The sequence below is a fragment of the Rhipicephalus sanguineus genome, chromosome 2, assembly GCF_013339695.2.
Source record: "Rhipicephalus sanguineus isolate Rsan-2018 chromosome 2, BIME_Rsan_1.4, whole genome shotgun sequence".
In the NCBI taxonomy this organism is placed as follows: Eukaryota; Metazoa; Arthropoda; class Arachnida; order Ixodida; family Ixodidae; genus Rhipicephalus; species Rhipicephalus sanguineus.
The window spans coordinates 62,517,865-62,541,183 of NC_051177.1; the positions used below are offsets into that span (position 1 = coordinate 62,517,865).

General features: G+C 45.3%; 1 protein-coding gene across 2 annotated transcripts in view; it reads right to left on the reverse strand.

Moving 5' to 3' along the window:
* Window positions 1–2,203: 2,203 nt before the first annotated feature.
* The window catches only part of LOC119383097 (branched-chain-amino-acid aminotransferase, cytosolic), a 56,063-nt gene continuing 34,947 nt past the window's right edge, over window positions 2,204–23,319 (reverse strand). For both annotated transcript variants that reach the window (XM_037651093.2, XM_037651094.2), the window contains exons 5-11: window positions 21,416–21,535; window positions 17,400–17,560; window positions 16,247–16,389; window positions 15,306–15,391; window positions 13,492–13,560; window positions 10,895–11,041; window positions 2,204–2,397 (exon numbers count right to left, since the gene is read on the reverse strand). In XM_037651093.2, the coding sequence (XP_037507021.1) occupies window positions 2,356–2,397; window positions 10,895–11,041; window positions 13,492–13,560; window positions 15,306–15,391; window positions 16,247–16,389; window positions 17,400–17,560; window positions 21,416–21,535 (768 nt within the window). In that variant the 3' untranslated portion in view covers window positions 2,204–2,355. The remainder of the gene's footprint in view (window positions 2,398–10,894; window positions 11,042–13,491; window positions 13,561–15,305; window positions 15,392–16,246; window positions 16,390–17,399; window positions 17,561–21,415; window positions 21,536–23,319) is intronic.

The following is a 23,319-nucleotide window of genomic DNA, read 5'->3' on the forward strand; positions in this document are numbered from 1 at the left end:
ACGTGTCTGACACCATGTCACCATAACTGCTGACAGCATACAGGTTTGTTTTCCATTAGGACTTGGAGTGGCATTTCCACAAAGTTCATTCATTACGTCCTTGTGCTCAAAAGGAATTAAAACAACTTCCTTGTAATAAAGGAACATAACGTTTTATACCTCACCTGCACTTCAATTCTCTGCTTTTAATGAAAAGTGCTATCGCTGGTAACATTGCTTTTTCAAAGTAACACTTACAAATCATGCAGGTATAAATAATCTCCACAGAGGACACAAAGAAGAGAAGAGACATGCACGCAACTGCACAAAGGTGTTGAAATCCTTACAACCGTTTAGTTTGCTGACTAGATCATGCCTTATAATTAGAAGCAGAAGTGTTATCACCGGCATTGCTACCAGTGACATCACAACACATCCTGTGCAAGAGTTGAGAAATGCTTAAATGTTCTTGGCCCCACTTGCTCACAGAAGCACATTGCAGTAAAAGCTCGTTAATTCGTATTTCCCAGGGTAAAAAATGGCCGAGTTGCAATTCTCATCATCTCAACAACTTGCCTCGCAATGCAACCACATTGTAAGAACTCATAAAATGCAGGAAAGACAGATGTGCTTTTCACAAACAACCACCCTCCCTCAACCAACTACAACCACCACCAACATGCGCTCATGACAATAACTTTTTTTCACCAATGAGCTGGCCAACAACAGATTGCCCATCACAATGCAGCAGGTGCGTTTGATGCCAGCCTGCAGACCACAACAGAATCCTCTTCAACTTCGAAAGCTTCAACGACCTTTGTGACACTGTGTCTGCATTGTGACTAAGGAGATTTTAAAAATTAAAGTGTCCTTGATCGCACAAAGTAAAAATGATACTATTTACCCCAGCAACTGTAGAGAAAACTAAAGTCACAAAAAACATGGCCATAAGTAGTGCCCCGCATTTCTGAGAGCACATGTGTGACCTAAACACACTGCATTAAAACAAAACTACTGTTAGCCACAAGGGCAGGAAACCTAGGTCACTAACAACATATTCCTAAATGGCAATCATGCAGTTCTGAAGACACACAATCAACACAGTGGTAGACACAAATACGTGCGAAGTGTTCTGGCTTTTCTTACCTTACAGTTCCTGCTAATGACTACAGCGATACAAACTGTACGGCCTTGAGCTCCAAGAATAACCCCAATCAACCCACGCAATCAAATATGACCAAATTAAGAAGCTTGATGCCATTAACTATAATGCATATGCTTGCTGGGACCACTGGGCAAGACCAAATTATCCCATTTTTCAAATTAACGAGCTTTTCCCGTACAAGCATGAAGATAAACTAGGGGCCATGTTTTACGTAGGAATCAACACGCGTACAAAGAAAGCTCACCTACGGAATGCTGTGCTGTCTTGAACAACACAAAATACCCGGAAATGAACTTCATCGAAACTTGTGTAAATGCATAAGCAGTACCTTCCCCACATATAATTTATTGCTGTGATTCTATACAGGTGATCGGCTGCTGTCAGTCAACATTTGACCAAGAATGCCGCTAAAAAAAACAAAAATGCACAATTTCATGCTAACGGTAGAGAAACAACAGAAAGGTGGTTTAACATTCAAAACAAGCAGGTGGCTCTAATACATAACGTGCACTTAAATCAGGACTTCATCTTAAGCTACAGTGATACAGCAAATATTTAGAATGCAAATCGCAGTACATGGTTGACTGCCACAAACCAGCAGCATGAGAAAGCATGAAATTGTACATACGTGAAAAATCACCAACTTCAGAATTTCCTAAAAAGCATGAAGCATAGCGTTTCACTGAGGAGTGGAAAGCAAAACACGCCATGCGCGTGATAAATTTTGGGAGATCAAACTGATGATCCCTACGCATATGTGGTATAAGGCGCCAACATAAAGAAAAACTGCAACATTTTTTTCTTGCACAAGCCATTTGTGACGTCAGTACGGTGTTAAAGCACTGGACAACACATTCAACAACAGTCACAGTTAGCTTGCACAAAACACAACCTCTCGTTTAGCAGTTTTTGTCCTTACAGGAATTTACGAAATGTCACTGTCGGCAGCTGAGTGCACAAAACCGGTGTGAGGACTGAAGATGTGGCACATCAGCAAACCACGAACTTGGGAAAAACGAGAAATAAAATAACATACATAGAGTATAAAAAACACAAACGTGATAAGGGATGTCTCTTCACAATCGATCTGCTGTATTCAGTCTGTGCCATTAGAGCCAATGTGTCCAGAAGCTCCGTTAGGAAACATATCTACACTTTCGGAGAGCATGCATAACGACGATTTGCAGTACTGTTCAATTCAATGTCCTAGGTCACTTGACTTCTATGGCCCAGCTGTGTGGTACAACTCCGTACTAGAAAAAAGAAAGAGAGAAAAAAGAACAAACAGCTTTAGTAGACCATACTGGACCAAAGTCAAGGAACTATGCAGTGTTCAACTGGCCCGTATGTTACAGTAGAATCTCGTTACAACGAACTCTGCGGGACCGCCGAATTTAATTCGTTATTCTGAAGTATCGTAGTACTGAAAAATGATGTCAGTAATGTAACACAACAGCGAAAATAATGTACCTTTGCAGGAGATGCACGTGTTGGGGCGTAAACAATAAACGAAAACACTGGGCACCGAGTGGACTGTATAAAAAAGTCGGTTATCTTCTTCTGGCGAGTAGAAAGCAGGCGCTGGTGCATGTATGCCTCCACGTCCGCAACCTTCCTAAGGATGTCTTCGGGTACATCCTTGCAGCACCCAAGCTACGATCGGGTCTTCTCAAGGAACACCACAACATCCGAGCTGGAAATAGTCTCTTCCGTTGTCCCAGACTCTGCATCGCCAGCGTCGTCTTCGTCAGTGCTACAGCAATCTTGCTCATGCACTTGACTCACAATTTCTTCGCAGGTGAGCTCTGCGGACGTAGCCGCTGCACAGTCCCTGTCCACGTAATCCTCGAAGGTTACCGCAGCGTCTACCGGGAGCTTCTTGGTAGGCTCATTCGAAAACTCTGGGTCGAGCTCCGCTTCGTCATCGCAGTCTCGTGGCGTAGGCTCGCAGTCCTGCGGCGTAATCGAAGTCTCGAGAAGACCTGCCTTTCGCCAGCAGTTGCTAATGGTGCTTGCCTTGGCATTCCACCACGACCCTGTCAGGATTTCTGCGGCTTGACGGATGTTGACCTCCGTGGGCAGCTTCAGTCGTATCTTAATGAGAAGGCGCTGCACAAGTCGCTTCCGAAATTCAGCTTTCACACATATTATTATGCCCTGGTGTAAAGGTTGGAGCAAAGATGTACAATTCGGGGGCAGAAATTCAAGCTGCACATTGCTCAAACGCACGTTCACCATATGTGCCGAGCAGTTATCAACGATTAGAAGAACCTTCTTTTGTTTCTTCTTCGTTGTGTTGCCGAACTGCAGCAGCCACTGCGTGAACAATTGCCGCGTCATCCAAGCTTTCTTACTTGTGTTGTCTCGTTTCCTGCGACCGACAGTCACAAGGCAACGAGACAACGTTTTTCAAGCAGCGAGGCTTGGCGGACTTGCCAATAACAAGAGGCTTGAGTTTTTCCGTGCCTGTGGCATTGCAGCAGGAGAGCACTGACATGCGAAGACGCGACTTTTTTCCGCTTTTGCATTTTTCACCTTTAAAGTTCATTGTCTTATCAGGTAACAGCTGATAAAAGCATGTCGTTTCGTCGGCATTGAAAACGTCGTCTGGACTGAACAACTCGACGATATCCTGAAAGCGCTCATTCTGCCAGGCAATCGCACTTTCGGCATCAGCCGCCTTTTCTTCCCCACACGCGACTTGGCACATGATGCCATTCCTTTGCCGGAACCGATAAAGCCATCTGGCACTTGCATCGAAGCCAAAGGTGCCCAGAGCGACCGCGAACAGTCGCGCCTTTTCTTGAATAATAGGGCCTGACAAGGGCACACCGTGTTGTCTGGCATCCTTAAACCATGTGAGGACGGCGTCGTCGACGGTTTGGTAGTTGCCCAGCCGCAAGCGCTTTCTTGAGGGAGCCAGCTGCGATTCTCGATGTAATCTCACGACCTTCTCCTGACCCTTCAGTATTGTTGCCACTGTTGACGGCGCGATATCACGCTCCCTGTATATGTCCACTTGCTTTTTTCCAGCATTCAGCTCCGTCAGAATGTCCACTTTTTCCTTGAGCGAAACTGGCGTCGCTTCTTTTTAACGCTGGGGCCAGGAGAACTCATTGCCAGAAAAGCAACCGCAAAAAACGATCTCAACTTCACAGCTCCAAACGACAGCAACTGGAAATGTGGTGAGAACAGCGGCAACAGCGGGACTAAGCCTACGACGTTGTTTGATTTGGTTTGACCAGTTTGACCGGTTGGTGATGCTCGCATTGATGTCGACGCTGATGGGGCTGCACTTAATGAAGCGGGTTTCCCAGCGCATATCTGCTGCAGATGATGATAGGTGTAAGCTTCAGTGATTTCTGTACCGAAACATTCATGAAACTTCGTAATAACAAAGCATCTTGTTGATTTCGGGGTTAAATTACGTACATTAATCTGAAATATTCGGTATTCTGAAATTCGTAGTACTGAAAGTTTTTTACATAGGCGTTTTGGTGGGGATTTCAAAAAAATTCGTTAAATCTGAAAAATTCGTTAACCCCTTAACTGCTTTGGACGAGCAGAGCTCGTCCTGCCCAAACTGTCCCCAAACTGCTTTGGACGAGCAGAGCTCGTCCTAGCGGAATAGGTACTCCCCTCTAGCATTCAGGGCAAGAGGCGCTCTTCTAGAGCTTAGATTGTGTGTAATCCACCAGATGGCAGCATTTACTTGGCAATTTATTTTTCTACTGCGGAAAGAGCGCGGTTTTTGTATGAAGAGATGGCTTGCGGTGGCGGGCACCTATGCATAACTGGCTCGTCAACATGAAAAGAGGCTTTTCGTTTTCGTCATCTTCTTCGAGTGATGATCATTCGGATACAGATGTTTATCTTGTGTCCGGAAGTGAAGACAGCGAAGACGGTGCATTGAGCATCTCCTCCGGTGGTGATGAAAACAGCTCGGAAGCGAGCATTGCGAGTGCTCGCCAGTGGATCCTGCTTGATGTGGACAATCCTCCTGTGAAGCCTCCTCGCTTTCCATTCTTGGTCACTCCAGGCAAGACTTTCAACTTGTCATTGCCAGATGACCTTATGGAATACATTCAGCAGTTTCTCCAAATGCGCTTCGTTTGCTCTCGGAAGCGAGGAGAAAACGGGAAAAAATTGAGAAAGGAAACTCACTTTTGGTGCAGGAGCTGCAACAGGCCCCCTTGCATTATTCCGTGTTTTGATTCGACTAAGTATGTGGTACAAATATTTTTTTAACATCGACTAGCTATTTTTAGTACAATCAGATTCGAAATCAGCAATAAAAAAAATAGGCACTTTTGGTTAGGAAATTTTCAAAAAAATAAAGCACTTAAGGGGTTAATCTGAAAATTTCGTTAATTTGATGTTCGTAGTAACGAGATTTTACTGTATTATACAGGGTGTTTTTTCTTTTTTCAGACAATACGGATTTTTTTATAAAAATGCTATGACAGCCAGGCCCCTGTCGCCTTTGCAAACGAACTCCATGCCGAGGCAGGAAAACCTTGCCGTACCCAACGTTCCATTGAAATTCCATTCTAAGCTAGCATATCATACGAAAGGTGAAGCAGGTTAATCAGATGCTAAAGCAGAAAGCTTATCTAGCTCTGGTGGCTCGGCTAGAACACTCAACATTTCTGCAAGCTGATCAACTCACAGCAGCTGGGATATAGAGCAGTGGCGATTCTATACATTTTCGAAGAAGGAATTTGAATTTCCTGAAAAAGGAAGCGCATCTGACCAGTTCATAAAACTAGAGCTGTGCGAATAGCAAAATTCTGGGTGCAAAGCAAATTTGAATATTTTTAGAATATTTCTCGAATATCTCTCTAACAAATCAAAGCGAAATTACAGAAAAAACGTTGCAGAGGATCCCTAAGCTTATTCTTATGAGATAGCACATCAAAGCGTTTATTTTGGCTAGGTTGGTGAAGCGCTGGAGGGGTGGTGTTCCCTAGTTGTCATCTCAAGAATGAGACAATGCAGAGGCCAAATTGTATTTGTTTACATGATATGGTGCAACCAATGTGGTCTCGAAAACACTTTACGCATGAAAGGAAAAGACGCTATTTCTCCAACCTCTCATCCTCCTTCAACTTCTGTGGAGGCAAAACTGATGCGGCAGACAAGGGCACGCTCCCTTTGAGTCCAGAGTTCCTAATCTGCCCCATAGATGTCAAGGAAAAAGAACATTTGAAATTTCGGACTCTGAAAATCTTCGGTGTCCGATTTTTCGGATTTTCTGCCCACATTTCAGGTCCAAATGGCATTAATTAAAGCCCCCACCTCTGCCGCGTCTATCATCTCGTAGGTTCAAACCAGCTTTCGTGAGTCAATCCATTTGAGGCCATAGCAGAGTCCGAAAGACAGCTTTGCCGCAATGCCAGAATGTGGTGGGGTGAAGCATATCAAAAATCTGAAGGGGCCACTGTCAGGGCGCAGTGCGGCCGGTGCGGCGATGTCTTACTGATAAACGCCGGGATGCATGGAGGCGCAATGGTGGCAGGCGGCAAACGCACCAGTACGGCTTAATTGCTTACAACCCTTCTGATAAGCATCTTCAGCTAAATGCTCAGTAGTGCATGTGGCCTAGCGCGTATAAGACAAACGCGCCGTGCCATCGTTCATGCTGCCTTTATGTGCGAGACCACTAAGTGTGCCGCACAGACACGTTGCCTTCGCGAACATAAGCAGTTCGCCATCGCTGTGCTCGCGTGTGGTCAGGAACGGAGTGGGCATCACGAACACTTTCATGACAAATGCGTGTGTACGGTATAGCAAGCACCCGGCAACGACGACATCAGCTTAGTTGGCGATGTGCTGCACACGGCTACGAACAATCGGCTCCACGCGGCAGGAAATGCTGCGCACTGGCGGAGATTCGCTGATGCATGTGCGTGTCGTTTATGTGCGCACACGCATCGGGGAAAGCCGGATGAGTCGTTTGCTTTTCCGGCAGTCTTTGTGTGTCGTGTCATCATTTCCAAACGTTCCATGCGAGAAAGTCAATCTATTCTGCGCTTTGCTGGTATCAGTGGTGCTCATCACAAGATGCAAATTTGCAATTGGTGGTTAGCACCATGCAATTGGTGGCAGGTATCGAATGTATTCAGGAGAGCCTGGGCGTGCACCAAAATGCCTGATAAGTGTACTGGGAAGCACTGGACCTATTTTGAATGTGGCTGTGGAGATTTGACCACCTGAGCAGAATAAATAGGATGATTTCATTTTTTCGGACGATTTCGCAGTCCCTAGGGAATCCGAAAAATCTGATGTTGACTGTATTTATCTTCCGGAAACTTCAAATAGTCAAATTCCGTTGTGAATCGAATCGAATAGCAAACACTATTAAAAAAATATTTGGAAGTTCGAATATTCTCACACCCCTACATAAAACGTTTGCTGGTTCTAGCTCATACTCATTAGTGATGTAATTTTCAGGTCAAACAGAACAGAATAAAAGCATGACAGGGTGCTCTAACATTATAGAACCCGTGCTCAGTGGTAGCCTCCTCTGCAATGCTGGAGCACATGCCACGAAAGTGTCACATTGGCAGCCCGCACCACAAGTAGCGTGCAGTGCACGGTCATGAGACACGGAACACAATCTTCACAGCAGAAGCGCAGGACAGATATGTTACAAAATTTCATTATATTTCATTATATAATTATACGATTGCTCTGCTGAAGCAAAACTTCACCTCAGTTGCTTTCCTAGTGTGCAGCCGACAACGACCTCTGCTGAAAGTGGGAGGGGGGGGGGGGACTCAGCCTCTCATGCCCCCCCCCCCTCCCTCCCTTCGGCAGATGAACCTATGTCTTTAGGTCATAAATTGATGAATAAGCTAGTCCGAGTTTGAGCTGTGTACAATGCACCTGTTTCATTATTTCACAGACTTGATTCAGCAGCACTTTTGCCAGATTTCAATTGGATGTTTGTGTTATACGTTTCCTTGCTACTGTGTTCATTTGTTTTTTTTCTCACAGTCTCATGTACCATGCTTCATTGTTTTGCATTGTTGTACTTGCCCTGGGCACCATAAATGCTCTAGCATGCCATAATAAAAGAAGCCTCGAAACAAAAGACGTTTGCTAAATTTCCTGAGCACAGCAGCAAGCCACATGAAGTTCGCACATTTCTGTCCCTTCTACGCAGCTGTTCCTTGTGAGTATTTAAATAAGTTCACAGCACAGGCCAAGCACCATAATTATTGCCTGTTTGCACAACCTTGTTTAGGCTACACTCCACATTACCAATGTCATACATCTACAGTCGACGTCCGATTTCCCGGACGCCCGAAATTCCGGTCATGCCTGATTTCCCGGACTCATCTGTGGCACCGTCAAGTTCCCCATAGAGTCAATGTATTAAAAAGTCCGAAATTCCAGACTCTTATAGCCTTCACCATCCGATTTCCCGGACTATTTACTGTTAACCGCCGACCCAAAGTCACCACCGACGCCGCCATTTTGGTTGTTTTCATATCCTCGAACCCACCATACTCGCATCGCAGGTGTGGCCAGCACATGCCATGTACCTCGGCTGCTGTAACCTCGAAACCGCACGTGTCAATCCGTTGCCAGCCGTAGCTTAGCCAAGCCAAACCTCACTGTGTTCGTTCACGTGTTGTTTTGTCAGCTCTGCCAGCTCTGTGGTCGTGTCTGCGGTTGATCGTTTGCTGCTGCACGCTATCTTCGGTGATCACGTTTCCCGACCTCCTAGCTGTTTCGTGCTGCGCTTTTCGTCGAGCGGATTCGCCGTTTACAGCGATGGCACCGACTGCTCCTTCATCTTCGTCCACGCCTTCGAAGCGCACAAAGCCCCCTCGTAGGCTCACGATGCAGAAGAAAGCCGCCATCATTGAACAAGTCCAAAGCAGTCGGTCGCAGACAGAGGTGGGGAGGGAGTTCGGAATTTCGAAGCAAACTGTTTCGGACTTCATCAAAAACAAGGCGAAGATCTTGGAAGTGGCTGCCAAATCAACCGGGGCTGGAAAGAATGTGAGTCGGGTTGTTTACCCGCAGCTCGAGGAAGCGCTCCTCGTGTGGCTCAGTGCCATGATCGTTAAGAAAATCCCGGTGTCAGGCGACATCCTGAAGCAGAAGGCAGAGGTTTTCGCGCTTCAGATGAATGTGAAGGACTTCAAGTTCAGCGATGGATGGCTTCGCAATTTCAAGAGCCGCAATGACTTGAAGTTCAAGAAGATGTGTGGAGAAAGTGGCGCCGTCGACGATTCCGTTGTCGCCGAATATCGGGATGGAAAGCTGCAGTCCTTGCTTCAGCAGTTTCCACCTAATGATATTTTCAACTGTGACGAAACTGGACTGTTTTACAAGCTGCTGCCAGAGAAAACACTTGCATTTGCTGGTGACCCCTGCCACGGCGGCAAGCACAGCAAGGAGCGGCTCACTGTCCTCGTTGGCAGCAACATGTCAGGCAGCGAGAAGCTTCAGTTACTAGTAATAGGCAAGTCGAAGCATCCAAGATGTTTCAAGGGGGCAGTAACTCTGCCTGTTCTCTATGAAGCTAACAAGAAGGCGTGGGTAACGCAGCAGCTATTCGAAGCGTATGTGCGCAAGCTGGACAGAACGTTCGAGCAGCAAAATTGAAGAGTTCTGCTGTGTGTGGATAACTGCGCTGCGCATGGCCACATCAGGTACCTAAAGGCTGTACAGATTGAATTTCTGCCACCGAACACCACAGCAATCCTGCAGCCAATGGACCAAGGCGTGATTCCTAACTTGAAGTATCATTACAAATCACGCGTGCTCAGCGGCATGGTGCTCTGCTCCGACAGCAGGAAAAGCTACGCTGTTGACCTCAGGTCTGCCGTCGGCATGCTAGCGGAATCGTGGATGGCGGTTACGCAAGAAACTCTGCGGAACTGTTTTTGCCACGCGGGCTTCACACTCGACGCCGAGACGGCCGTCTCGCCCCAAGTGGACAGCATGTGTGACGAACTGCCATCCGCGGACGTTGCCTTTGACGATCTGCGCGCTACTGGCGTGTCTATTTCAGCTGGGATAGCTTTTGAGGGCTTCGCCGACGCTGACAAAGACCTTGAGCTATGTGCGGTGTTGACCAACGACGAAATCATTCGTCAAGTTACGGAGGATTCCGATGACTCCGACACCGAGAACGAAGAGCCAGCTCCTGCACAGCCGACGAGCTCGGAGTTGACGCGAGCAATGATGACACTCTCAGCAGTGTACAGCGGCAACATGACGTTGACTGAAATCGAGGCAGACATGATCGCGGGCAAGTGGACCGTGCAAAAGAAAATAAGCGACTTCTTTGCGCCCAAGTGCAGACCTATGAGGTAGCGCCGGCCACGTTGTATTTTTTTTTTATAAACGGCTCTTTTCAGAGCCACCTAAACGGTGCATTGGCTGAATTGCAATGGGAGTCTTGTACTCCGGCCGTGACCCTCTCCGTCAGCAAAAAATACCTACCAGAAATGTGCGTTTTCATGTGCATTCGTTTTTCCGGACTGCCCGACTTTCCGGACGTTTTCGTGGTTCCTTGAGGGTCCCAGAAATCGGATGTCGACTGTATTCTAGTGAAATGTACCTTCTATAAGCATCAATAATTAAATTTTTTCCAGAGGAAGCCAACCACGTACGAATAACTGGATGGCTTGTCATCTCACCACGCTGCCCTGACACACTGCAACATGTTCAAGAGAGGAAGCAGCACTAATACCCATTTACCCCGCTCCTCTTATGTGTACAACCCACCTGAATGTCTGTGATGGCTTTCAACACTCGGTTAGCTAGTGGACTGCTCTGCTCCATGGTGGGAATGTGCAGGCTCTCGCCCCTGTGGTATAGCCGCTCTATCGGGCAGATGACGCAGGCCGTCCCACAGCCAAACATCTCCAACAACTGTAACATGACAATAAACCATCAAACACAGCCTCATTTGCTCTCTGCCATACGTGTGACAAAGCTTTTCTTACTGCCTGCCAATCGCCACACTCCCTCTAACCTAACGTGCACCCAGTTTTCACGATTTCACAAAGTATGAAAATAAAGATGCACTGGAATGTAATGCTGGTTGATTTAATTCGAAAGGAATTACACGAAAGGAAGTGCACGCCCCTAGGTTGATGATCAGAAAAGAATCATACCATCTCCCGCTAAAGGGGACCATGAGGCGATGCGAAGCATTGTTTCGGCATGTAGAGCCCGCGTTTCAGAGGGGGAGTGGTGAGTGGAGAGGGTTTGCGCATGCGCAGTAAGGGTGGTCACGCCGCACACCACCACAACCACTACCGGATTGAACTCCGCTCTAAGATGCTTCACATCTAATATACAGGGTGTTTCAAGAAATGTGTCCAACCTTCTCAAAAAATCAGGAAAATGCGATATTTGCTCGGGGCTTTCGGAATTGCTTTTTCTGTAGTGGCAGGAATCTTAAGGTAGTTAAGGACATCATTTAGGACAGTAATTAAAAAAGTTACATTCATTAACTTTTTAATTAGTGGAGGTAGGTGATTGTGTCAAATGGGAGAATTGAAGTTCTTCATGTGAGGAACCCATCCGAGCTTTGAGATTTCAAAAAAGCGTCCCCTAGTAATTGTTGTGGCGTAATGAAATTCAACGAAATGCAACGGCTTGCAACAGCGAAAGCCATCGAATTCGGTTGAATTTCATTACTTCGTAATTATTACTAGAGACCGCTTTTTCGATATCTCAATGTTGGGATGGGTTTCTGGCACGAAGAACTTCAATTCCCAATTTGACACAGTCACCTAACTCCACTAATTAAAAAGTTAATTAACTTAACTTTCTTAATTACTGTCTCAAGTCATGTCTCTAACCACCTTAAGATGCCTAGCGCTACAGAAAAAGTCATTTACTCATTTTGGACGTCTCAGAAGAATATGGCAGTTGCATTCTTCCATGTTACTGTTTAAGTGCATTCTTCCATGTTCTGTTTAGGTTTCGCCATTGCATTTGGTTGAATTTCATTACTTCGTAATTGTTACTAGATGCCACTTTTTCGAAATCTCAAAGTTGGGTTGGGCTTCTGGCATGAAGAACTTCAATTCTCCCATTTGACACAATCACCCAACTCCACTAATTAAAAAGTTAATTAATTTAACTTTTTAATTACAGTCCCAAATAAATTCTTTAAACATCTTAAAATCCCTGCCACTACAGAAAAACTAATTCTGAAGGCAGCAATCAAATATCGCATTTTCCTGATTTTTTGAGAAGGTTGGACACATTTCTTGAAACACCCTGTATATATAGAAAGAAGTCCAACCTGCCTTCGTGCAAAAGTATGCTTATTCACCTGGCAGTTCCTTTTCGTCTGTGATCCAATTTTTCTGGCTTTAAAGGGTTGCAACCATTCTAGTATAACACATCGTTAGTGCATTGCGTTGAGGAAATATATATCCAGGCAAAAATGGACCATATGCCAATGCAAGGGTCATTACCTTGAGAAGCTCGGTCTACACGGACTAGCTCATGAAAGGACGCAAAGTTGTCTTCGAGGTCTGGATACCTTCCCATTTTTCAGCCCGTGAAAGCTTTTCCTCATCAACATGCAGCTAAACATTGCCTCGCTTGGCACCCCTCTTGGACAGCTCTCGCGTACGCACAAAAGACAAGAACTTACAGCTATGTTCAGCGTGCAAAATAACTTTTCTCTAATATAAGCGTTCCAATGCAATCAGTGCATCACCACTTGCCCTTCATTGAGCACAGATCTGCGCACACACGTCACAGTCGGGCACATGAACCTATGTGAATCCACAAAAATATGCTCCATCATCGCTTTGTAATAGAGATGATACTGGCTCTAAACCCTCCAAACATAGGATACTGTCAGTACTGTGAACGTAATTTTGATTTTGTATGCAAGTGTAACACGCAGGCAATTTTTAGAAACATTTTACTGGAATGGAAGTGCGTGCCAAATTCGAGTAAATACGGTTTAATTATTCCGCCCATGACAAGTTTAAAGATTCATTGACAATAACAGATCCACAAGCACCGTTCATAACTTGATATGGTCGCAACAGACTTCGCTTTCACTACACTGAGATAAAGGTATGAGGCACACCATAGTGGTGGAGCCGAGATTAACTGTGACGAACGGGGGTCACGTCCAAAAAATGAAACAAAAGATAAACTTGGACATTGCATAGCATACAAAATTTGGTTTCTGTCACACATACTGGTCCTACTGAATAGGTTGAGCTGCTGTAAAGAAGCTTTGAATACTTAGGGAAGTGAATAAACTGGAGGTTTTGAAAGCTTTCATCGGTCAGCGACTGCAGAAATGTGAAGACAGCAAACGCCTGCACAGCAAAAACACGCACCCTGTCTTCCTTGAGGGCCTCTCTGATTTCTGCCATGGTTATCTTACGCTCCGAGACCTTGAACTCATTCTGCAAGGAAAGAAGTAAAAATCAAGCTAGAGTTTTTAATTCGGGAGCATTTAAATATACACAACTTAATACACAACCTAGTGAAATCATCATCGTGGCCAGTTAACAGTGGACGCCTAGTTCACTTAGCTTACAACGATGCAGTAACTTGCGAGGCGAAGTCCATACTTATAACAACAGAAAGTTGGGCTAGTTGGCATACAAGTAGCGTGGTCCTCTCATCTTGCATCTGTGCTTGCATGCCATACTTTCACGATCAAGTCTGCACTAATGTAATTTGTAATAATGCTACAGTGGCATGATAACACAGACACACACTTCACACGCTCAATGTTAGTAGGCATTTTCTTGCTGAGACATTCCACTGGTACATTTTATTGAAGCGTATAAATGAGACCACGATCATGAACATGTCCACAGCAGTTTCTGAACTGCCACGACAAATGGTAAAGCAGTGCATAACTTTCTCTGCTCTACAATGGCCTTTTTATGAGATATCACATATGCAAGGTCCCTCATGGACCAAAGTCAAGGGTGTTCTCTCTAGTACCGAGCGAGAAGTGCAACTTCTCAGACTTTGATCCCCACACTTTGCTTGCTTAGTCGGGCAAATACATGAAAGAAGAGTTGTGTGCGAGAAACCTGCCACACCTTTTGAAACCATGCGAGCCCAATGTCTTGATATTGCATGCCATACATCCGCGCAGTTGCGTCACTACCATGGTGTGTACCAGTGGCGGATCCAGAGGGGGGGGGGGGGGTAGAGGTGATCGACCCCCCCTTCCCCTTTCCTGCAGTGCCTGTCGTACACCTCCTTTGTCAGGTTGCATGTTGAGGTTGCCTTGGCTACCACTGCCCAAAATGATCGGATGAAGGAACCCCCACCCCACTAAAGTAGGCACCTCGATACTGGAATGATGAAAATGGGGCACGCAGACACAGACAATGTCTAGTGGGAATAGGTGTACAAATCCAGTGCATTGCTCTTAGTAATATCGCTTCATCATGATGTCCAAGTGTGGCTGTGTGTGCAGTCTAGTAGTTTAAAAGCTATGCAGGTACCAAGCATCACACACCATCTTTGGCCAAGCCATTAGTCAAAGCTTTAGCACCATCCAAACGCTGGTACTCAGTTTCTCCATGTAACTTTTTGAGGAAAATTGGCAGGAAGGGTTCCAATTGTCAGAGGCGTGCCAACCTCTGCATCAGTAATGGGCCGGGCCACCACTCAGGTGTCCCAAGATCCTAATCTTTCCTTGGCTTCTCTTAGTGCCACATGGAGCCCGCTGCCTGTGCCTAAAATGCATTGGATTGCACCACACTTCGATAAAAGTTACCGTCTGAAAAATTAGGCAGCATGTTACACTCTATGAAAGGCAAAAGCCTGCTCCTCACTTGGTAATGCATTAAGTTACATATACAATCAGGGACCAGGCTTGTTGTACAACATAACAAGCTGCAGTGTGAGAGACACGCATTAACTTAGTACTTTGTTGTCCTCAGTCAATTGCATTGCGGCAACAAAGCCTGCATAGAGACTGCTGCTAAGAGCAGCCACTCACAACCACACTCAAACACAGCAACCACTGCAGGTGCATTCAAGTTATGTCACGATACGAAACAAACTCCTAGTACTTCCAGACTGTGTGAGAACTTGTTTATGCACCTTCCATGTTTGTATCAGTTGTCGGACTGACATACATTCATTACGGATTGTTTTTTTTTTGCTTTCTCTGTTAACTTACCCATTCTCTTGTGAGATCAAGAACACTCTGGCGTGTGACACCAGGCAAAATGATTCCAGACAGTGGCGGTGTCACCAGCTCGGTGCCTGCATCAAGACATCCAAGGCAAATAATAAATGGAAAGCACAATTTTTTGCACACGACCGCTACCACCGCATGAACATCTTCCTGGGATATATTCAGCAGATTATAGGCAGTTGCATTATAAGCTGACGAGGGCACTGCAAAATGCAAAAATGTTACTGCTGCAAGAGAAATTCAGTAGCTGAAAGATTTAGTAACATCTGTACTTCCAAACAGCAGTTATGCCCACTGCAAATTGTGTTTCATACACACACACAAACACACGCACACACACACAGCAGGTAAAGTTCAGCAATAACGTATGCAAAAAGCACAGCTGAATTTCATCTAAGCAGCTCTATCAACAAAACAACAGCGATTGCCACCCCAACCTTTCTGTACTTCATAAACAAACCAAATACGAGTGACAGCTCTAAACAAGCATTACTGAGCTCCAGCTGTAATCTGTAATGTAATCTGTAATGTAATGTAATGTAATGTAATCTGTAATGTAATGTAATAATTACAGCTGTAAGCTGTAATGTAATCGCTACAGCAGGCATAATTTTATCATTCGAACGTGAACGTAAATGAGTGACCTACTGCCATATCTATGCAATGTGAAACGTCGGGCAGAACAGCTTTCTCTTTCCCCAGTTGTTAGCGTGCGCCAAGACCACACAAAGAGCTGCAGTGCACTCTGTCAACACGACACACACACACACACACACACACACACACACACACACACACACACACACACACACACACACACACACACACACACACACACACACACACACACACACACACACACACACACACACACACACACACACACACACAGCCTATCACAGTTATTAGCTAACCCCTCGTACCTCCATCCCTGTTCTTGAGAAGCACCATGACGTTCATGGCACCCACTTCAGTGACTTGTTCGTCCTCTCCAAATAGCCAGAGCACTTGCTGAAGACCCAGTTTCTCGGCTTCGTTCTGCACCATGAGTGTTGGAGCATAATTGCTGCGGAGAACCGAAGAATTAGTGCCAAAATAGAGCTTTGTCCCCTCACACTTCTTGTAGATGACTGATTGAACAACTGGGTTCCTTATCTTAAAAGGGTCATGAACTACCCCCCGTGCTTGGTGAAAAAACACCCGTGGAAAGAAGACACCGCTATGAACAATTCAGCCAAACCTTGCACTCGTGAGCGGCAAGGAGAGTTTACAAGCAGAGCGCAAGGTTCCTATTTTCTCAGGTACCTACTGTTCATACAGAGGCCTGTGCTCTCTTAGGGAGCTGCCGACACCTGCTGTTTGACGTCACACAACAGATAGCATGCTACTCCCCAATAGCTGACACAAATCAAGAGCGGCATTTGGATCGGACGTGCTTCTTTCCACGGGGTGCCGCCACGTGCCGGTGCCACGTTCCATCTTCTACTAACATTACACAGTAGCCCCACTAGCATGTGCAGGAATCGCAACGGGCGAGCTAAAATTTCTTGAATTCATCAAGGATGAGCGGACTCGCTGGGATTTGTCACATGCCTTAAGTAAGTTCTCTCTTCTCTCGTCCTGACAAGCGCACTGGAGGCTACACAGGGAGGGGTTGCACGAGGGAAAGAAGTTACGTCAGCTCGCATCACAACTTTGAGCGCGCGTGATCACATTTCATCATGCGCGCTCAAGGTTGTGATGCGAGCTGACGTAACTTCTTTCCCTCGTGCAACCCCTCCCTGTGTAGCCTCCAGTGCGCTTGTCAGGACGAGAGAAGAGAGAACTTACTTAAGGCATGTGACAAATCCCAGCGAGTCCGCTCATCCTTGATGAATTCAAGAAATTTTAGCGGCAGTCACTTCGTGCGGTAATAATATCCAACACTGACGTTATTTGATGATTGCTTGAAAAGTGATTAAAGACCCCTTTAAAGTGACAGGTGGTCTATCATGAGAGACACTGCGTTTGAGGTGCTCTGGATACATTCCAAGGTAATCTGTTTTGTCACACTGAAACACAGTGTGGGAGACTTACCAGCCGAGCTTCTTGTCGCCAGTGCCTCCGGGCCAAGCTCTGACATACTTGGGGTCGGCGAGCAGGGAGACTGGCTTGATGCCCGTACGGAAGTAGGGACCGACAGGGCTCAAGATGACGAAGAAGAGAGCTTCGTTTGACCGTGCCACTCCTAGTGAGGGCTAGAGACCAACGGTGCAAGAAAGAAAACGGAAGGTTTTCAGCTTCTCAGGAAAAAGTAGGGGTGTGCGAATATTCGAAATTTCGAATATTTTTCGAATAGTGTTCGCTATTCGATTCGATTCGCACTGGAATTTTACTATTCGGACTATTCGAACTTCCCAAAAACAAATGCAGTCAACGTCCGAAAGAAAGTGACCCCTTCAGATTTTTAATATGCTTCGGCTCATTGCACTTTCGTATTGCGGCAAAACTGCCTTTCAAGCTCCGTTACGGCCGAACTTAGCCAAGACGCAACGGCCGATCGGAAGTGGTCCTTAGATTTTCAATATGCTTCACCTCATCACACCCCCGTATTGCGGCAAAGCTGCCTTTCAAGCTCCGTTACGGTCGAACTTTGCCAAGACAGTCAACGTCAGATTGGAAGTGGTCCCTAGATTTTCAATATGCTCCACCTCATCACACCCTGGTATTGCGGCAAAGCTGGCTTTCAAGCTCTGCTACGGTCGCAAATGTAGCAACTCAAGGAAACGCTGGTTCCAACTTGGAGATGAAAGATGTGGCAGAGGTGAGGGCTCAATTAATGCTGTTTTGGACCTGAAATTTGGGCAGGAAGTCGAAAAAAATCGGAAGCCGAAGCTTTTTAGCATCCAATATTTCAGATGTTCTTATATATCGACATCTACGAGGCAGATTTGGAACTCCGGACTTAAAGGGAGCACACCCTTGTCCATCACATCAGTTGGGCTTCCACAGAAGTTGAGGAGAGGCTGAGGAAATGGCATCTTTGCCTATCACGTGTAAAGTGTTGGCGGCAACACTTTGGTTGTACCAAACCATGTACATAAATAGAATTTGGCCTCTACATCGCCTCATTCTTGATAAGACGACTATGAAACGCCACCCCGCCAGTGCTTCATCAACCTAGCGAAAAGAAACACTTTCATGTTGCTATCTCATAAGAATATGCTTAGGAATCCTCTCTAACTTTTTCTTGTGCAATTGCACTTCGAAATATTCGATAAATATTCTAGAAATATTCGAGAAATATTCGAAAAATATTCTATTCGATTCGCACTCACACTTCAATATTCGAATTCGCTTCGCACTCAAAATTTTGCTATTCGCACAGCTCTAGGAAAAAGCTATATGGCTGAAGTGATCAACAAAAGAACACTCATAAAACACGAGGCACTCAACATGCATCCATATATCAGGGATGCAACAGCTGAAATAGGATTTGGAGCAATTTTTGGAGCAGCAAAATGTTGGTTTTGGAGCACAAAAATCCAAATTTGGAGCAGGTTACAAAAAAAAAAACTGAATTTTTTAGCCCGAAATCCCAAATTTGGAACAGTATAACAAAGAAGGCTTATTTTTTAAAAAGGAAACAAAAATATGTAAAAGCCATTCAAAATCAGCTAATTCGTGCACAGTGCACGTGAACACTGCTATTTCAATAAAATCAGTGTGTTGAGCCACCCCACAGTGCAAACAATGACTAAGTCCACATTAGCATTTGCAGGACCTGTCTAATAATTCGACAGGCACTGGAAATGCTAATGTGGACCTGCGAAACTGGCAACCTGGAAATTTGGGGGATTCGTAAAGCAGGAGCAAGTGGGAGTAGCGAAAAAAGAAAACTGGCATACGCTTTTGTCTATTGTTCCTCAAGGCCGCAGAAACGCCATACACAGCAGCTCCAAATGATTGCCAATAATTTTTTAGACGTCAGCGATCATACTAGTACTCCTAATTACACGGCGCGTGCACGAATGAGTTATTAAGTAACAAAAATGTGCTGTGTCCCTGACAGTTAGTAATAATTGCCCCTTCTAAATCTCAGCATGCTTTTCCGCAGGACACGAGTGTACTGCGGCAAAACTGGCTTAAAAAGCGTTCTGCACGCAGTAAAACAAGCATCAGGAAATTTGAGTACTACTGTCCTTTTCTATTGCGATAGCAACTATATGGACACTCTCGACGAGTTTTTGCCGTCATCTCCCGTATAAAGTCCAAATTGATAACATATCCCTATGCATAGTATGTTCTACCACGGGTAAAAGCGCGCGAATGCGAGCGACGAACGCGCTGAAGCAGATATCAAACGAGCCAGCCCATCTCTGTCGCTCGGAGCGCGTATGCGATAACACCACTCCGCTCGGGAAGCCTGCCATCAAAGCATAGAGGAAACGCCCCGCCCGTCTTGAACGAGCATGAAAAGACGCGAGAGGAGGGGGGGGGGGCTGTCGAGTAGCAACTTCGAACTTTGATTCTAAGGCCGCGGTCGCGATCGCTGGCGCGCGCGCTATCTCGGCAGCCATCAGCGGGCGGCTCGTATATCCTGCTACGTGCTGCGCTCTCAATGCGAAGACACTGTGCAGAAAGAGCATCTTTCCCTGGAGCGGCCGTATTCTCTTACACCAACGATTTGTAGAGTTGCGCGAGATAGGATACAAAAGAGTTTGCTGCCAGCCTCACTTCGTATAACATTACAATTTGTTGCTATCGTATTCATTGCCTCGTCCTTGCGGTGAAACTGACTTTTTTTTTCCTTTCGCGAAGGGTTAGGGTTAGAGTCTGTATTGGATGACGATGCCCACACTGCAAATGACCAACGCAGCCTCCATTTCTCACTCAAATTTGTGCAACTGAGCAAATTTTAAGCTGGTCGGGCATTTTGGCGCAGCGTGGCGCAATTTTAACCAATTTCACAGTTTTGGCGCAGCTTGGCGCAAAAATAAAGAATTGTATCAAATTGGCGCAATTGGTGCAGGTGTTGCATCCCTGATATATGCTATTTGAGCTGCCGGGTGTGTTGGCAACTGCCACAGTAGAACTGCAGCACTGACCCGGTCATGAATTCGTGGCAACGAAATGCCAGATTAACATTTCACAGGGCATGTTCTGGCTGCGAAAGGCAGAGACAGCCAGTTTTTTTATCTTTAGGCTTTGCATAAGATTGTTTTGCAAGAATGTTTGTTGGTATACTAAACCCCAATTCTGCTTTGTACTGTTATGACATGAAGCCAAGGAAAGCATACGGGAAAATGAAAGTGGGTAAAAATGACATCATACGTGGGATACACTGCACATGCAATGCTCATTGATTGAGCCATGACAATGGCAGTATTACCATTCATTTCCTAAGGTATATTTGCATACATGTACTAAATGTAGCCCTGGGAGTGTTGGTCACTGCTGCTGATGTCCATGGTCGCATATGTGGGACATCCTTTTAACCGCAGGCATCACGTAGTGAGTTTAGGAGACAGCAACAGGCCAATAAACCCTTGCATGTCACCTTATGGTGTCAAGGCCACCAAAGTCGAGACCATTTCTATGCAATGAGTGAGGAAAATAAAAACATTTTAATGGCTTAATTTTTTAAATTACAACTTACAACCCCACAAAGCCAGAGGAAGCGTTAGGAAAATTAATGGCCATCTTTGATTGCAACATGCCAATGAGGTAAAGGTAAATGAGAGTGCACGTAAAGACAACTAGACACAGGTGGGAGCAATTAGTGGCAATCCACACTAAACCAATGCAACAGCTTGAAGTACAGCATTGTGAGTGAAGCATGGAAGACGTGCAGTCATAGCAATATGCCATTCGCTAAGAATACCCATACAGGGTTAAAGCACTCGTTTGTTTATCTACAGATGCCACAGACTTCCAGATGAAACTTCAGAAACCAAGGGATAAGCAAGCCAACGAAAGTGATGCGAAGTACAGGATAGTTGTACTTGCCCAAACCTGCAACCTCACATAAGCATGTGTGGTGTCCCATAGGCGGCACAGACCAGTTAAATGTGATCAGAAATGTAATAAGAATTGTTGCACAAGCTTCATACCTCAACGCCTATGAGCGTTGGCCGAATGTAGAGGGAACTCATAGGGTACTTGGGAACCCACTCTTTTTCAATGGACACAAGCTTAGAGAGACATTTCAAGAACTCGTCTCCATCGAATTTCTGTAAGGTAACAGAGAAGAAGGTACTGTGAGACATATGTTTGACAAGCCAACTCATTACATCGAACTCTGTTCATTGCTAGACTCGTAGGGTCCCATATAGTGCATATGAATGGCCCTCAATGACCACGATGCAGACTGAAAATTAAGATAGTCAAGTTATGACTGAAATTATGACATTCAACTGTCAACAGCACATGGTCTTTCACTTCTTTCCTCTTCATGCCATCTCAAGCACCTCATCTGAAGTTTTGCATCAAACTTTATTTGTTCTCACCCTCTCAATGATAAACAGTGACACTACAGAGTATTAGGGAGTTCTTTTCACAATGTACAGGCCAACTCTTTGGCTCAATAAGCCATGCCTGAAACAATACTCTTTTCAAAATCTGATCTTGCTGTCCCAGCCAGTCTGCCACAATAATGAAAGTACTTGATACATAAGACTGTACAGACATACCATGTCAGCATCTCAATACACGTGAACACAAAGTGCATTGTTCCAGTTCAAGCAGACAAAACTACATTAAAGGGGCCCTGCAACACTTTTCGAACATGGCTATAAAGTGCCGCCAAGCAGTAGTTGAGGCTCCTGTGAACATGTGAGCCAAACATTAAAGCACATGACATGGCATGGAAATTACAACTAAGTCTCAAAGTAAGCTAAAAATCACTCACTCTTCTCTCAACAAATGATGCCAAAAGTGCAGTTTGGCTTATGACATCAATTTGGTTTACGACCATTCACTGATTTGAGCATCGTGAGCTGCATGGTTATCGCAGCTGCCGTGGGGTAACGCCACTGCGGGATACCGCGACATGCTAGCACTGTGCTCTATAGTGCTAGAATTACATACAATATAGAATTACATCAGCGTACTAGTGATCACACCGAAAGCAAACTGTGCATTCAAAGAAAAAGAGGAAAGGAGGTGCTCAAGGTCATGATGTGCTCTGCTGTAGGGACACAGCTTATTCCCCTCTTGCCGAACAATACATCTAGTTAAGATGATGATCGGACGGCCCCATTCCTACACAGAGAGCACAAAGCTTATCCCATGTCAAATGCATAGAAGCATGGAAAGAAGGATGAATGAGTGGCAGATATGGTAAAGCGTGTTCAGCTTTAGGTGACCGAATTGTTACAAGCTACAATGAGCTTCCCAGTACGGTAGCTCACGTATCATAAGAATCACAAACATTGTCTGGTTGCTCTGTGTTTAAGACACTGCTGTAAAGCAACATATCATAGAACCAAATCCTGGTGGTGGCAGCAGCCAGCTTCTAATGCACAAGGTACAAAAAAAGTGCTTCCGTGATTATTACATCAAGACCCGTGGTCAACAACTGGAGCTCCGCAATGTAGATTTTGTATGTTAAACTTAAGGCATCAAATTTGTGGCTTGCACGTTCTTTATTGCAAACCCTTCTTATTGCTCCAGGATGCATGATACATGCTTCAAGATTCATGTATTCTCGCTAAATAATTTAATATCGCCTTATGTGAAGGACTTTCGGTTTCGGTTTCTGGCCGCCGAGCTGGACAGTGACGCCACTGTGTAGGAGGCTTGAACAAGTGGGCCTACAAAGCTGTGATGCACGCAGTGCTACATTGTCTGCGCTGGCACACACACGTGAGCAACCGTCCGGGTGCCTTCAACACTTGCTAAAATTCTCTAATAGAGGATACTAGCATGTAAGGTATTCCAGTACAGTTGAACCCCTTTATAAGAGGCACGCATGGGGGAGAAATTCTTGCCTGTTATATGAGGTGTCTCTTATAAG